This window comes from Delphinus delphis, chromosome 13 (assembly GCF_949987515.2).
Source record: "Delphinus delphis chromosome 13, mDelDel1.2, whole genome shotgun sequence".
Taxonomy (NCBI): domain Eukaryota; kingdom Metazoa; phylum Chordata; class Mammalia; order Artiodactyla; family Delphinidae; genus Delphinus; species Delphinus delphis.
The window spans coordinates 34,950,691-34,967,661 of NC_082695.1; the positions used below are offsets into that span (position 1 = coordinate 34,950,691).

Here is a 16,971-nt window from a genome sequence, read left to right on the forward strand (position 1 = left end):
GCAAGGGAAATAAAAGTTACACTGAACTGAATGAAAGTGAAATTACAGCGTATTAAAACTTGTGGGATACAGCAAAAGTAGTCCTGAGAAGAAAATTTATAACACAAAATATTCATCTTAGAAAAGAAGTAAAAAAAAATCTGTAAGATTCCACATCAAGATACTACAAAAAGAGCAAATAAACCCAAAGTAAGAAGGGCATAAATAATAAAGAGCAGAAATCAAAGAATTTGAAAACAGGAAAACAAAATTCATCAAAGCAAGCACTGGTTCTTTACAAACACTACCAACAACTATATGCCAATAAAATTGAAAATTTAATGAAATGGACTAATTCCTACTAAAATGTAACTTACCAAAGCTAAATCATTAAGAAATAGAAAGCCAAAATATTCTTATAACTCTATGAAAAAATCAAAGCAATACTTAAAAATTCCTCCTGCAAAAAACATACCACACCCAAATGGTTTCCCAAGTGAGTTTTATCAAACTTTCATAAGTGGTTAAAGTATAAATTAATACGATCACTTTGGAAAATAATTCGCCATTACCTTGTAAGTTGGAACATTCATTTTTAAATCCTACAAATTCCCTCCTAGGCATATACCTAAAACTTACGTAGATTTGGACCAGGAAACATATATAACATACACACACACCCCATATATAAGATAGTACTGCTAACAATTGCTAAAACTTGGAGGAGAAAGCCAAATGCCCACTGACTGGAGACTGGATAAATACAGTGGGATCCCTTTTTGGTATATACTAAAGATAACATGGCTATGAAAATGAATGTTCTACAGACTCACACAAATATGCAATCTTAGTAACCTAATACTAAATGAAAATGCAAGTCCCTTGTAGATCAACATATAGTATCATTACATTTTTTCATATTATCAAAAACAAGCAAAATTAGATATATACATTTAAAAAAAGGAAATAGCTAACACATATATATGGAATCTAAAAAAAAAAAATGGTTCTGAAGAACCTAGGGGCAGGACAGGAATAAAGACACAGACGTAGAGAACGGACTTGAGGACACAGGGAGGGGGAAGGGTAAGCTGGGTTGAAATGAGAGAGTGGCATGGACATATATACACTACCAAATGTAAAATAGATAGCTAGTGGGAAGCAGCTGCATAGCACAGGGAGATCAGCTCGATGCTCTGTGACCACCTAGAGGGGTGGGATAGGGAAGGTGGGAGGGAGACACAAGAGGGAGGGGATATAGGGATATATGTATACGTACAGCTGATTCACTTTGTTATACAGCAGAAACTAACACACAATGTAAAGCAATTATACTCTAATAAAGATGTTTAAAAGAAAAAAGTAAACAGAAAAACAATACAAGATACTTGTTAACTTTGGTGGCGGGGATGAGGAGGACACAGATATAAGTTACAGTATATTCTACTTACTGGATTAGGTGGCAAAATTCTGGTTATTCAGCTTATTAAACTTTTCAATAAATAAACTTTAAATGGGCATGTCCTGCATTGATACATTGTCATAAACCAAGAATTAATTAAATTCTATGAACAAAATGTCTATTAAGAACAATAAAGAGTTAATAGGTTCTAAGACTTTAATTACTATGATAATACTTCTAGGAAATATGCTGAAAATACCCTCCCCTAAATATTCTCCTTAAAACACATATGGGGAAGTATAATAAAAGTTTGGGAGGGCAGAACTCAGAGATAAAACAATATATACATACTTAATCTGATTCAAAACTAAGGAATTCTGTTCACTGATTAGGAATGGACACACTTAATGACCAAGCAGTAAGTTTCCTTTTTCAACCTTTTCCCTAAGTTTCCTTTTCCATTCATGAAAGCCTAACCTAAGCAAAAACCCTAATACAGCAAATAAGGCTGAAAATACTAATTTCCAGTAGGTTTTAGACTTGTGTAAATGAGTCCAGAAAATTCCTATATCCACACTCACGGGCTATATAGATCTCCCTTCATGAAGATAAATATAATCTAAGATCTTAAGAAACAATTTTGCATCACAGAAGGAGTCCTCTGGAGAATTTAGAAAGTCGCCTCCCTCAAAATAAATTTCTATCACAGTCTAAAAAAGTTTCAGAAACTATTTCATTCTTATTCTTCATACAATATAAGAGGACACTATATCTTTGTGAAACAATAGTATTTATTAGAAAAGAGAAGCAAAATCTGCATGAAAATGTATGATAAAAGGTGTAGAAAGTAAGAAAAAGGAATAGGAGAGACGATCAAATTAGTAAAAAGAAACAATGTAAGTGATTGCCAGGAAATATGGTAGAGAGACTATGTATATATATTTAGATCTCACTATCTCCAATCTATCACAGGGGAAAAAAATCAGCCACAATGAAGAAAGTAACAAATGGTCATAGGTAACTAACTGAGCTTCTGGAATACACGTGTCTCATCTCGATACAGATGTGTCTCATCTGTGAGACACAATGGAAATAACCAAATTAAAGTAGGATGCCTAAATCTACATTCTCTAAATTCAAGTAAGTACAAATATCTACTTGAAAGTTCATCTCAATTGCAGACAATTGAGCTTTTTCTTTAGGAAAATTAGGGAAAATCCTGTTGGGAGTCCATTTCTACAACCTAAAAGTGGCATGGGAAATGGGCCATGTGGCATGCTATTTTTATTTTCCCAAAAACGGCTGACTGAGTTGAGAGCTTTTTAATTGCTGAGCAAGTTTAAAGTGCAGAAAGTAGCACTGATCCAACACACATCTGAATTATGGCCACCCCACTGACCTAACTGATGTCACCCTTCTTTCTTCCACAAAATAATTAAATGAACACATAGTATTACAACAAGGTTCTAGGTATCTAATTTAACTTATGATTGTAACAGTGCCTCAGTCATGAGCAAATTTCCTAGGTCCAGGTAATGTTCTTTACCTTAGGGGTTTGGATTAGACCAGTGTATGCACTTGTCAAAAATCAGTTAACTGAGTGATCACTTCCAGAAGAACCTATGAAAATCCACTCGTTGATAAACACAAAAACAACACCCGAACAAATTGTCAAATTCAACTTTTTCAGAACTGCAAAAATTAACTTAAGTCTTGCAACAATCCAAGGAGTGTTTATTTAAGACACATTGATGAGTTTTGGTAAAAACTGCAAGCTGCTACTTTTTAACATACCCTCTCCCATTCCCCTCTCACCAGGTCCACAGAAGCCTTGAAAACCAACAGCCCTGCAATCATGTTGAAAACAGCTTAGGAGTCACTGGAATGTGTTTGGAGTTCCCCAAAAGCTCCTTCCCCATAGAATTGCCATTATTGGATCTGACAGTTCCATAGAAACTTCCACTTGCAGGGTTTGTCTTTATTTGACCTAACTCAGACCTTGCTCACTGTGAAAAGCATTTTCCTTGGGTCATTTGTCAAAAACAATCAGTGGCAGATGTTTACCATCAAAGCTGACTAAGGCAATGAAAACAGTTTGGAGAAAACAAGAATCTGGGCAAAAGCTTAGAAGAAAAAGCTGGGGAATAAAAGGTCCATAGTGGGTTTTTTTTTTTTTTTTTTTGCGGTACGCGGGCCCCCCACTGTTGTGGCCTCTCCCGCTGCGGAGCAGAGGCTTCGGATGCGCAGGCTCAGCAGCCATGGCTCACGAGCCCAGCCGCTCCGCGGCATGTGGGATCTTCTCGGACCGGGGCACAAACCCGTGTCCCCTGAATCGGCAGGCGGGCTCTCAACCACTGCGTCACCAGGGAAGCCCCACAGTGGTTTTTAAAAGCTCCAACACAGTGATGAGTATCAAGGTCACACTCATGTGCAGGATTGTATACATACTCAAGAAAGAACTGAGAAGGCTCTAATCTCTTATTTCTGGTTGACTTTGAGGTTTGGTGCAACCAAGAGTTAAAGGCTAAGGCAGAGCTGTAAACTTCCTGCTGGAACAATAAAAACAGCCCAGTATGCACACAGCACCCCTTGGCAAGAGCTGTAACACTTAGTGGTGCCAGACATTCAAGGAAATGTCTGATCAGTTGACCACCAAATTAACTGAGCAGAGACTTAAGGGGCAACACAAGATAAAGAATACAGGTTTTACAGAATTAGTTTAGGGAAGTCACTACACAAACAACAAAAAGACAAAAGCAACAGTAAGCCCTGGGGAGAGAGATAAATCTGATTTCCAGATTTGCCACACTATATAATTTAAAATGTCCTATTCTAGGGACTTCCCTGGTGGTCCAGTGGTTAAGATTCTGCGCTTCCAATGCAAGGGGCACGGGTTTGATCCCACCTGCCAGGCGTGGACAAAAAATAAATAAATAAAATAAAATGTCCTGCTCTAAACAAAAAAACTATGTGCCACACCAAGAAATATTAAAGTCTGGCCTACACATAGGGAAAATAGCACTCAATAGAAACTGTCCCAGAGAAAGCCCAGGGATTAATTAGACTTACCAGACAAAGACTTCAGTCAGCTTTTTTATAACAAATGCTGGAGAGGGTGTGGAGGAAAGGGAACCCTCCTATACTGTTGATGGGAATGTAAATTGATACAGCCACTATGGAAAACAGTATGGAGGTTCCTCAAAAAACTAAAACTAGAGTTGCCATATGATCCAGCCATCCCACTCCTGGGCACATATCTGGATAAAAATATAATTCAAAAAGATACATGCAACCCTATGTTCACAGCAGCACTACTCACAATAGCCAAGATGTGGAAACAACCTAAATGTCCATCAACAGATGAATAGATGAAGAAGATGTATACACACACGCGCGTGCACGCGAGCGCAATGGAATACTACTCAGCCATAAAAAGGAATGAAATAATGCCATTTGCAGAAACGTGGATGGAACTAGAGATTATCATACTAATTGAAGTCAGAAAGAGACAATTACCATATGATATCACTTATATGTGGAATCTAAAATATAACACAAATGAACTCATCAACAAAACAGAAACAGACTCACAGACATAGAGAACAGACTTGTGATTGCCAAGGGTGGGGATGGGAGAGGGATGGAGTGAGAGTATGGGATTAGCAGGTGCAAACTATTATATATACGACAGATAAACAACAAGGTCCTACATTATAGCACAGGGAGCTATATTCGATATTTTGTGATAAACCATAATGGAAAAGAATTTTTTAAAAAAGGAATGTTATATATATGTATAACTGAATCACTTTGCTATGCAGCAGAAATTAACACATTATAAATCAATATTTCAATTAAAATTTTTTAAAATAAATCAGCTATTTTAAATACATTCAGTGAACTAATAGAAATTATGTCTAATGAAGTAAAGGAAAGTATGAGAACAGTATTTTACCAAACAGAGAATATCAGTAGAAACAGAAACTACAAAGAACCAAACAAATTCTGGAATTGAAAAAAAAAACAACTGAAATGAAAAATTCAGTTAGGTGGCTCATGAGCAGATATGAATTGGCAGAAGAAACAACCAGTGAACTTTAAGGCAGGTTGATTGACATTATTCAGTCTGAGAAACAAACTGAAGAAAAAAACCCCATCAATGGAGGGGATAAAGATGAGCCACAGAAGGACAGGAGAGGAAGACTATTTGAATAATGGCCAAAAACTTCCCAAATTTGATGAAAACATTAATCTAGACATCCAAGAAGCTCAACAAACACCAAATAGTATGAACTCAAAAACTAGACATGCCACAAACCATTAAAAGCCAGAGAAAAAAGAGAATCTTGAAAGCAGAAAGAGAGAAGTGACTAGTCACATATAAGGGATACTCAAGATTAACAGGTGATTCCTCATCAGAAACTATGGAGTCAGAAGACAGTAGACTAATGTATTCAAAGTGCTGATAGAAAAAGACTGTCAACCAAGAATTCTTCATTCAGCACAAGTAGCTTTCAAAAGGGGGCACAGGTTCAATCCCTGGTCAGGGAACTAAGATCCCATATGCCGTGTGGCGTGGCCAAAAAACAAACAAAAACAAAATAATAGGGGCTTCCCTGGTGGCGCAGTGGTTGAGAGTCTGCCTGTCGATGCAGGGGACACGGGTTCGTGTCCTGGTCCAGGAATATCCCACATGCCGCAGAGCGGCTGGGCCCGTGAGCCATGGCCGCTGGGCCTGCGCGTCCGGAGCCTGTGCTCCGCAACAGGAGAGGCCACAACAGTGAGAGGCCCACATACCACAAAAAAAAAAAAAAAAAAAAAAAAAGTAAAGGAAAGAGATTAAGACATTCACAGATGAACAAAACCTGAGGGAATCTGTCATCAGCAGATCTGCCGCAAAGTAGCTACTGAAGAAGAGTCCCTTGGACTAAACTGAAGAGACACTAGAAAGTAACTTGAATACAAGAAAAAATAAAGAGCAAAGCAGAGATAACTACATAAATAGAAAAAGACAGTATAAGTGTATTTTTTACTACTCTTCTCCTGATTTAAAAGAAAGGTGTATAGGGCTTCCCTGGTGGCGAAGTGGTTGAGAGTCCGCCTGCCAATGCAGGGGACACGGGTTCGTGCCCCGGTCCAGGAAGATCCCACATGCCGCGGAGCGGCTGGGCCCGTGAGCCATGGCCGCTGAACCTGCACGTCCGGAGCCTGTGCTCCGCAACGGGAGAGGCCACGACACTGAGAGGCCCGCGTACTGAAAAAAAAAAAAAAAAAAAGAAAGGTGTATAAAGCACTAACTATAGAACTGTGTTGACAGGGTTATAATGTATAATGATGTCCTTTATGTGAAAATAATAATACAGAGCAGTGGGAGGGGAATGGAGCTATACAGGAGCAAAGTTTGTGTGCATTATTGACATTAAATTGGTGTTAATCCAAAGTGGACTGTTATGTATTAAAATGTTAATTGTAATCCCTAAAAAAACAACTGAAGAAGTAGATTAACAACTATTCAAAGTATATTAGCGACGGCAACGAGAGACAAGATTGACTACAAGTGGTTACAGGGTTTCTTCTAGTGATGAAAATGTTCTGGAATTACTGGTGATGGCTGCACAACTTTGTGACTATATGAGTTATATTACCATAAAAAAAATTTAATGAAGATATACTTAAGACAGATGTGAGCCTTTCAATGTAAATTTTACCTCAAAAAAACCCCCTGAATTCTACATAATGATACCAATACTTAAAGCAGCAGGAGAAAGTTTACTGATATCTGTAATTTATTTTGAACTGAATCAAAAAATGAGATGACCTCAAGGTTAGTCGGATAAAAAGATACGTGGTAACGCAACTGTCAGTGGTAGAAACTTAGTATGAGTATCTTGGGTACTGACTGTAGAATGTCAACTTCTCTGTATATTTGAAAATATTCATAAAATTTTGAGGAAAAGAATAGTGTTCAGTAAACATTCAGATCCACCTTGTGGACTGTTCTACAACTAGCCTGAACTCTACCAAAAAAAATGACAATTTCATGAAAGACACAAATGTAGGGAATTATAGAATAAAGGAGAAAAGAAAGACATGACAAAGGGGAAAAATCTGAATATGGACATTAGATATTTTGAATCACTGAGAAATGTCTTGGGTATAAAGGTATTATGGCTATTTATGACAACACTGCTGTGAAGGAAATAGATGCTACAGTATTAAGCAGTGAAATACCATAAAGTTTGCAACTTACCTTCAAATGATTTAGGGAGAGAAAGTGTGTGTGCTGTGTGTGCACGCATGTGCACACCCACACATACATAAACAGATAGACAGAAGATAACAAATGTGGCAAAATGTTAACATAAATCTAGGTGAAGGATATATGAGTGCTAATACTGTTCTTTCAACTTATTTGCTGGCTTTTTATTTGACGTTTTTTCAACTTATTTGTTGGTTTATTTGAAATTTTCAAAATAAAAAAGTGGAGGGAAAGGTAGTACCAAGGTGGGTGAGAGTTAGAAAGAATATTGCCAAATTAGAATTCTCACCTCATCTCCCTCTACCCTCCCCTTCATATGCACTTAACAACACTGGTCTCCTCTCCGTCTCTCAAACGAAACAAGCTGATCACAGTTTCAGGGTCTTTGCATGTGCTGATGTTCCTTCTACTTGGAATACTCTTCGCCCAGATTTTCGCTTGGGTGTTTTTTTCTAATCATTCAAGCCTCAACTCAAATGTAACCTCAAAGAGGCTGCCCTCTTTTCTAGTCACCTTACCTAAAAGAGATGGCCATCAGGTTCTAACATATTACTCAATATTTTCTTAACAATCAGTAACTGAAGTGCTTATACATTTTTTGGTTTACTTTTGGCTTTTCCTCTACTACAACATAAGCTACAGTCAAGATAGTCAGCTTTTTTGTATTTGTAGGCTGTCCTTCCTTTTCTTCCACCGCCTGTCTCCTATGATACCCATCCTTATATCCAATAAAAAACTAAACTGGAAGCAGTAAAACAAATGATAATTTTTTCTATAGGAGTAGAAGCTAGAGGAGTGAGGGGGGTACAACTGATGCTAACAGAAACTGGAGTGGGTTAAGGGACTGATACTGGACTCAAAGACAGTATGAGTACATAACAGCTATAACAACAACTGACTTTACTGATACAACACCTATAAAAAGCTAGGACCTATAAAAAGCAGAACATGCAACAGGTAGATTTCTACCAAAAATTAAAATTTCCCTAACATTTGAATTAAGTTTAAAAGTCTGTGTTGTGCTAAAATCTAGAGAAATCTTAATAAACTGTAGGCTCTACTTCTTTCTACTCTTCCACTTGATTTAACTAACATTTTTCTGACCTTTTTGCCCCAATCTACCATCTGTTCTCCTTTCATTTCTACCTAATATTTCTATCTTATGCTAAATTCTATCTTTAGACTATGAAAGATGTGATCTTTGCCTTCTTTATGGCTATTTTATAAATCCTTGAAGTGGCACATATTCAAGAAAATAGTGAAAAAGAATAGTTGCAGAAAAATCTGAAGCCACGAATGAGAAGTAATAACTAAAATGATAGCTTGTATTTATTGACTGCTTATCACTTGCCAGGCTCTAAGGATTTTACAGGTACTAATAACTCACTTGGTTTTCACAAAACCTTATGAGGTATTATCCCCATTTTACAGACATGTAACCTGAGATAAAGAGAAGTAAACTACTTTGACCAGTGTCATACAACTAGTAAGGCTAGAATTCAAATGAGACCAAATGATTCCACAGCCCTTGTTCTTCACTTATTGCTGCCTCTCATCATGGCATTGTAAGTCTTTACAATTTTGATGAAAATTCTGAGAGTGCTGAAATTTCAGAAGTGAGAAGGCAAATGTGTTAACTATATTAATTTTACACATTATTGAGACTGGTCCTTAAATTTGGGTGACTTTCCTTGACACAGCAGAGAGAAAAACAGGACACGAACAAATACTAACTACTTAATAAGAACACCAACTGATTCTTCCCTAATGTGTTTCCCGAAGAACACAACATAGCTGCCATAACTATCGTATTTAGAGCCACGAGGTTGGATGGAATCACCAAGTGAGGAATTACGAGAAGATAAGGGACCAAGGACTAAGTCCTGAGGCACTGAAACATTAAGAAGATGGGGAGACTTCCCTGGTGGAGCAGTGGTTAAGAATCCGCCTGCCAATGCAGCGGACATGGGTTAGAGCCCTGGTCCAGGAAGATCCCACATGCCACGGAGCAACTAAGCCTGTGTGCCATAACTACTGGGCCTGCACTCTAGAGCCCATGAGCCACAACTACTGAGTCCATGTGCCACAACTACTGAGCCCGCGTGCCACAACTACTGAAGCCCATGCACCTAGAGCCCATGCTCCACAACAAAGCCAAGCCACCACAATGAGAAGCCCGCACACCTCAACAAAGAGTAGCTCCCGCTCGCCGCAACTAGAGAAAGCCTGCATGCAGCAACGAAGACCCAGTGCAGTCAAAAATAAATAAATAAATAAATAAAATTAAAAAAAAAAAATTCCTATATACCTCAGGAAATGCAAAAAGAATCATTCAATGGAAGGGTGCAATGTGATTTATGCAGTTTTGACTATTTCTAAGTATTGTTCATAAAAACTTTATTATAAAAATCTAAATAAATATGCTGATAACATCAAAACCGCCAATGTATCATGTATAACTAAAGAAATATGAGTTCTTATCCTCATTAAAATACCCAGCTGCCCATAAAAAAAGTGAGTAAGGTTTTCTAACCTTTCAAAGTCACCTTGCCTTGTAAATTTTGACAACCTATACACGGCCCAGTTGTTAAGCTGTTTAGAGGTCATTCCTCTTCCATTATCTATCACTGCAACGGCAGGTTTTCCTTGTGTTTCATCAAAATGCTATGAAATAAAATAAGTTCAAAAAGATAGGAAAAGTCAAATCAATATTAAAAACAAGAAAGGTTAATATAAAAAAAGTGATTCATTGGGCTCACTCATACATTGCTGGAGGAAGTATATATTAATACAACTTTCTGAAAGGCACTTCAGCGGTATGAATCAAAGGCCTTAGAATTCTTCATGTCCTTTAACCCAGAAATTCCATTTCTCAGAATTTAGCTTGAGAAACTAATCAGAGATATGTACAAAAATCTATAAGGATACTCATCACGCCAGCACTGCTTACAATGGCAAAAATATAGGAAAAAAAATCTAAAAGTTCAACAACAGTAGACTGATTACATTATTTATATTATAGTCAATAAACCAAACTGCAGCAGTGGTATATTATATTGCAGAATATTCATGATATGGCTGTGTTTACAATGTACTATTAAGGGAAAATAAAAGATCACAAATAACAAAATGTACACTATGATCACACATACATGTATACATATATGCATAGAAAAAGGGCACGTGAAAAAATTTTAATGACTGAAGAGACATCAGATAATTATTTCTACTTTTAGTTTATCTTTCTTTCCTAATTTTTCTCCAATGAACCTGTAGTACTTCTATAAAAGGACAAGTTAAATTGCTTTAGAGTATTATTTCCTTACCAATTTGATCTGTATTCTTCTAACACCAGTGTTACGAGACGTGGCAGACAATGAATTATCAATTAATTCTGCAAGAGCAAATGCTGGAAGAGAATGAGAAACGTTATTGCTTAAGTTTTCCCTCCTAAATACTTCATATAAAAGTTCAAAGTAGAAGAAACTCTGAAGTACCTTAAGCCATCACTTTTATTTTCCAAAGAGCTAGAATTAAAGTATTATCCTGATCCTAATGACACAAACATAATAAAGGCATCACCAATCACCACCAGCATAAAAAAGCAGTCACCAACCCGTACTTGCATGGCACTACACATCATGAGTCAGCCAGCCATGATTCCTGGCTTCAAGGAGTTTATAATCTAAAGACAGACATACACACATAAGAGACAAACAGAAGACCATAACCATAAAATCAAATAGTAGTCTGTGGTATGTAATTACATCATGCACAAGTCAAACGTAAGCACATTTTGAGATATAAGGACAACTATAAAGCAACTATAAAAGTGTCTATTGAGAGCTAATTTAAATACAGATATCTCACAACAGCAACTTGTGAAATGGCAGAATGTATCTGCTTAACTGACACAAAACTGCTCTTAATTTCCTACTACAAAATCAGCCTGACCTTCAGTTTATCACTGGCTCGGCATCGTTCCTAACATTCTCCTTTCTCCAGGGTCAGTACCCAAACTATTCCTCACTTTTATTCCCTTAATTAAAAGGGGGAACATAATAAATTAATGTCTCTTCCCCTGAGGCGTAACCCAACTTAAGCGTAATTAACCCACAGAGTAGCACTCCAGCAAGCACTTCCACACCCTCAACACTCAGGGGATGTCTATGTTTATAAGCTAGTTAGAAAGAAGTTACCACAAATCAGATATGTATAAAGACCTGGTGAAGGGTATTAACTAGGAAATGGAGAAGTAGGGACACTGTAGGAAATGCGAGGAAAAAGAGTTAAGAGAAACCTCAAAGAAAGAAATGAGTAGAATTTAGTATATGATTAGATATAAAGGGAGAAAGAAAAAGAAATCCAAGGTGGTTTTGAGTACTTGCTCTAGAAGACTGAATAAATGGTCATATTTTCCATAAAATTTGGAAGGAGAAAAATTTAGAAGGGAGGAAAGAAAAATTCAGTTTTAGATGCGATGCCCTATCACTATATCAAGCTCAGTGAGTAGAGGTGTTCCACAGAGCTGGAACAGACTATGCTTAATAGAGAGAGTAAAGACAGCCAGAGATAAATGCTTCATTGACACAGAATAGTTTAGGCTTGGGTAAGTTCACTTCAAGTATAAAAAGATCAACATGACTTAAAGAATTATCCACCATACAGTCAACAATAACCAGAAGTAGCATCAAAGGCACAGGAAACAGAGGCAGGGAAAGACCCAGGAATTTAATGTGAAGTTACAGAAATCAAAGCAGGAGTTTAAACAGTGATATTCTCTGCCTATTCATATAATGACAGTAGGAATGAAAACCCATATAACCAATCTGGAAGGTAATTAATCTATATCAAAAGTCTTAAAAATGAATGTATCTACTGACTCCCTGATTATACATTTAAAAAATTATCCCCAGAGAAAGAATTAAAGATTCATTCAATATGCAGATACTTAAACCCTTTCACCTAGATTTACATGTTGTTAACATTTTGCCACATGGCTCCTATGCATTTTTTAATTTAATTTTTATATTAAAGTATAGTTGATTTACAATGGTGTGTTAGTTTCAGGTATATAGCAAAGTGATTCAGTTATACATATATATAAATATATATATTCTTTTTTTACATTCTCTTCCATTATAGGTCTGTGCTATATAGTACGTCCTTGTTGATTATCTATTTTATATATAGTAGGGTGTGTATTTTAATCCCAAACTTATAATTTACCCCCCACCAAATGCATTTTTTTTTTTTTCGGTATGCGGGCCTCTCACTGTTGTGGCCTCTCCCATTGCAGAGCACAGGATCCGGATGCGCAGGCTCAGAAGCCACGGCTCACGGGCCCAGCCGCTCCGCGGCATGTGGGATCCTCCCGGACCGGGGCACGAACCCCTGTCCCCTGCATTGGCGGGTGGACTCTCAACCACTGCGCCACCAGGGAGGCCCCCGCAAATGCATTTTTGACTTAGAATATTTCCAACTTACATGGGTTTATCTGGTATAGAGGCATAAAGGAAACATAGTTTGCAATTTTAAATAGGGTGAACAAGATAAGTTTTGTTGAGAAGGTAATAGAAAAACAAGACTTGAATGAGGTGAGGGACTGAGACAGGGGCTATCCAGGCAGAGGGTCCTAAGCTGAGAATAAAGCTGGCAGTGAAGAGGAATGAACAACAAGAAGAGTTGTGGAAACAGAGTCAGAGAGATACAAAGCACAGCTTCTAAGACCATGCATGTAATTGTAAAGACGTCGGCGTTTACCCTTAGTGAAACAATCTGACTTCTCAAACCTTACGTGTACAGGCATGAAAAGAGAGAGACGAGGCCACTGTATAATCTCGGTAATCTATGATGGTGCCTCAGACCTAGTGTTACCAACAGAAGTAAAGAGAAATGCTCATTTTAAGATAAACACTGATGATAGTGCCAAAAGGATTTTCTGAAAGATTGAATGAGACAAAGAATCAATTGGATTTTTGGTTTAAGCAACTAAAAAGAACCAAAATTAATTTGGATGGAAAACTATGTGTAGTATATTCCCATCTTAGATATCCTAGTAGAGATGCCACATGGGCAAGTGGATAGACAAAACGGATTCAGGAGGTAAGTCTGGCATTATTTTCAATATTTAACTAAAAATGACCATTTCTCACTACCTCCATTTGGGAGTCACTTCCATAACTATGGTATTTAGAGCCATGAGATTGGATGGAATCACCAGTTGAGGAATTAGGAGAAGATAAGGGACCAAAGACTAAGCCCTGAAGCACTGACACATTAAGAAGATGGGGGGACTTCCTTGGTGGTGCAGTGGTTAAGAATCCATCTGCCAATGCAGGGGACATACTTCCCTTGTCTGGGAAGATCCCACATGCCGCGGAGCAACTAAGCCCGTGCGCCACAACTACTGAGCCTGTGCTCTAGAGCCCGAGAGCCACAACTGCTGAAGCCTGCATGCCTAGAGCCTGTGCTCCGCAACGAAGAGTAGCCCCTGATCGCCGCAACTAGAGAAAGCCCACGCGCAGCAACGAAGACCCAACGCAGCCAAAAATAATAAATAAATAAAATAAATAAATTTATTAAAAAAAAAGAATTAGTCACAAGAACATTCAGTCATTTGTAACAATTAAAAAAAAGACTGAAATAACCTGAATGTCTAATAACAACAGTACACTGTTCAAATAAATTACGTTATCTAAATACTGTGTAACCCCTAAAACAAATATACATTGACATGCATATTAAAGATGTTCATTACATTTTAAATAAAAAGGTAGGTTAAAAAAGTATGCATTGGGAATTCCCTGGTGGTCCAGTGGTTAGGACTCTGTGCTTTCACTGCTGAGGGCCCGAGTTCAATCCACAGTCAGGGAACTAAGATCTCACAAGCCATGCAGCGCGGCCAAAAAAAAAAAAAGGATGCATCATACAAAACCATTAAAAAAGAAAAAAAAAAATCAAACAATATAAAGAGGTCTGAAATGATAAACACCGAAGTGTTGGTGGTAGTTACAACTGGGTGGTAGAGATAGGGATGTTCTTTATGCTCTTTTTGCTTATCTATGTTTTCTAATTTTCTACCAACTCTAATGCATATACAATGAAAAAAAATTTTAATAAGAAAGTTCATAGGGAGTTCCCTGGTGGCCTAGTGGCTAGGATTCCTGGCTTTCACTGCCAAGGCCCAGGTTCAATTCCTGGTTCCTGGTTGGGGAACTGAGATCCCACAAGCCACAGCACAGCCAAAAAAGAAGAAAAAGAAAGTTTATAATGAACATCTAAATAGTATTAAACACTTTGGCAGGGTCCAGACAGAAAAGATTCTCTAAATCAACTAGCAAACAATCCAAAGGAAGGATAAAAACTGGCAAGTAGTAAAGGTGGAAGGAAATGATAAAGAAATGATAAAGAACACAAACCACTTACTTGTGCTGTTCAGCTATAAAAAATGTGCAAGATAAAACAAATATTTTCTCAACTGGGAGAGGTGTACATGAGGCCAGGAAGAATAAATCAGGAAAGGAGAGTGTACAGGAGATAGATGTGTAAGTACAAGACCTCTCATGAGTCGAAAAGGAATGAATTCTCATTCTACATTAGTTTTCAAGGAGAGGTATCTTTATTCTGAAGTAAGATGACTTAGGTAGAAAAAGAAATACACTGTGATGAAGAGACGAAGTAAGGACACTCACAAAAACTGATCACAGTCTGTGAATAAAGTAGAATGAGAGATCTTTTTTAAAGTGAAGGACTAAGACGTGTGATCAGGGGATAAAGGTGAGTGACAGTTTATCAAAATTAGTATAAATGGAATACTTACGTAAAGGATTTTGTCCTTCACTTGCATAATATTCATACATGCCACTTTTAACCAATGTGTCATAGTGAGGTAGGAAGTCAATTCGTTCTTTTGTAGCTGTTAGTAGTAACTGACTGACTGACTGTAGCAGGTACAGAGTGACTCCATCTTTAACAGTTTCATCTGTAATCAAGAGGTAACATCTTAAGTGCTAAGCTAGCATCCGAAACACAATGAATTTATAATTTTAAATATACAAACTGTATCTATGAAATGACTTTAAAAATTGTACAGGCAAATCCCCAAACAATGGATCCATCTATAAATTCAGTTGTGTTGTGTTTTGTTAAGAATATCAATGGAATAGGTTCAAATACTTCCACTCATCTGAAACACTCAATTCTTAAGTTGTCACAGAAAATCAGATGAGGAACTATATTAAAGTGGTATCAATATGAATGGAGAAGAATGATTAAATCCAAAAAGGAATCAGGCATGAAAAATTGGCAAGTCTTAGAACATAACTGGGTAAAAAAAGAAATGGAAGAATCCAAGTTGGTCAGAAGAATTAGCTTCTTAAGGGCCCAAGTAGAAGATCTGTGCTAGGTGTTGTGCTGAGCAAGGTCTCATCTTCTGTAGCCATAAATGATATCAACTCTTTTCCTATAATCTTGCTTGAAAAATATGACCTCTGCACAAACTGGATGCATATAGCTAGTTTCCTCCCCCATCCTCAAAACATCACAGTTTTTTGATGCTTATCTATCTCATAAAATAGTCATTGCTCTATGATATACTAGAACATATTAAATATAAAAGCATAAACATAACATTGCTTACCAAAATTATCACAGGTAATTTCTTTCCTACTTGTTGTTGTAATAACAAATTTTTCTTCAGGTGAAATGCCAAGTGTCTATCCAAAATAACAGAATAAAATCAATTATTATATAAAGGAAATAAATACACTATTCAAGTTTACAAAAATATGAAAATATTAATAAGGATATTATAATCTTCTAACAGTTAGTGTTACATTTATTTGAGAAATATGTCTTAATGTTCTAAAATTTTGCCTTTGCATAATTAACCACAAATCTATCTACAAATTACCTAGATTTTTCTGCTATTATATGTCACCTAGGAACACAAGTGATTAATTGAACATTTTGAAAGGGTTTAACATCAGCAGGGCTCTCTTAGAGAGATATATATATTTTATGTCAATATATAAGTAAACTTATTTGGAGCAAAGTAAACATATAATTTTATGTCAATATATAAGTAAACTTATTTGGAGCAAAGTATTAACATAACACTTATGTTCATATATATTAAATATTTAAATATGCAAAAACAAAAGTACTAGAAGAAAACAGAGGTTAATATTTTATAACACTGAGGTTAAGTATAGCCACACTATGCAGGGTATCTGCATAAAGAATCTTTATATCTATTATAACCCCTTCCAAAAGTATAACTTAAAAAAATTAAGGCAACATAAATTATGGGGGGAAACTACAACAGGAA

At 36.8% G+C, this 16,971-nt stretch overlaps 1 protein-coding gene across 4 annotated transcripts in view; it reads right to left on the reverse strand.

Annotated features, from left to right (window-relative positions):
* SMCHD1 (structural maintenance of chromosomes flexible hinge domain containing 1) overlaps nt 1-16,971 on the reverse strand; it is a 128,928-nt gene that overhangs the window by 101,596 nt on the left and 10,361 nt on the right. For 2 of the 4 annotated variants that reach the window (XM_060028744.1, XM_060028743.1), the window contains exons 2-5: nt 16,282-16,357; nt 15,463-15,624; nt 10,967-11,049; nt 10,174-10,304 (exon numbers count right to left, since the gene is read on the reverse strand). In XM_060028744.1, the coding sequence (XP_059884727.1) occupies nt 10,174-10,304; nt 10,967-11,049; nt 15,463-15,624; nt 16,282-16,357 (452 nt within the window). Of the gene's footprint in view, nt 1-10,173; nt 10,305-10,966; nt 11,050-11,137; nt 11,538-15,462; nt 15,625-16,281; nt 16,358-16,971 lie in introns of those variants that run through there. The other 2 variants (XM_060028746.1, XM_060028745.1) reach the window with 2 other exon arrangements.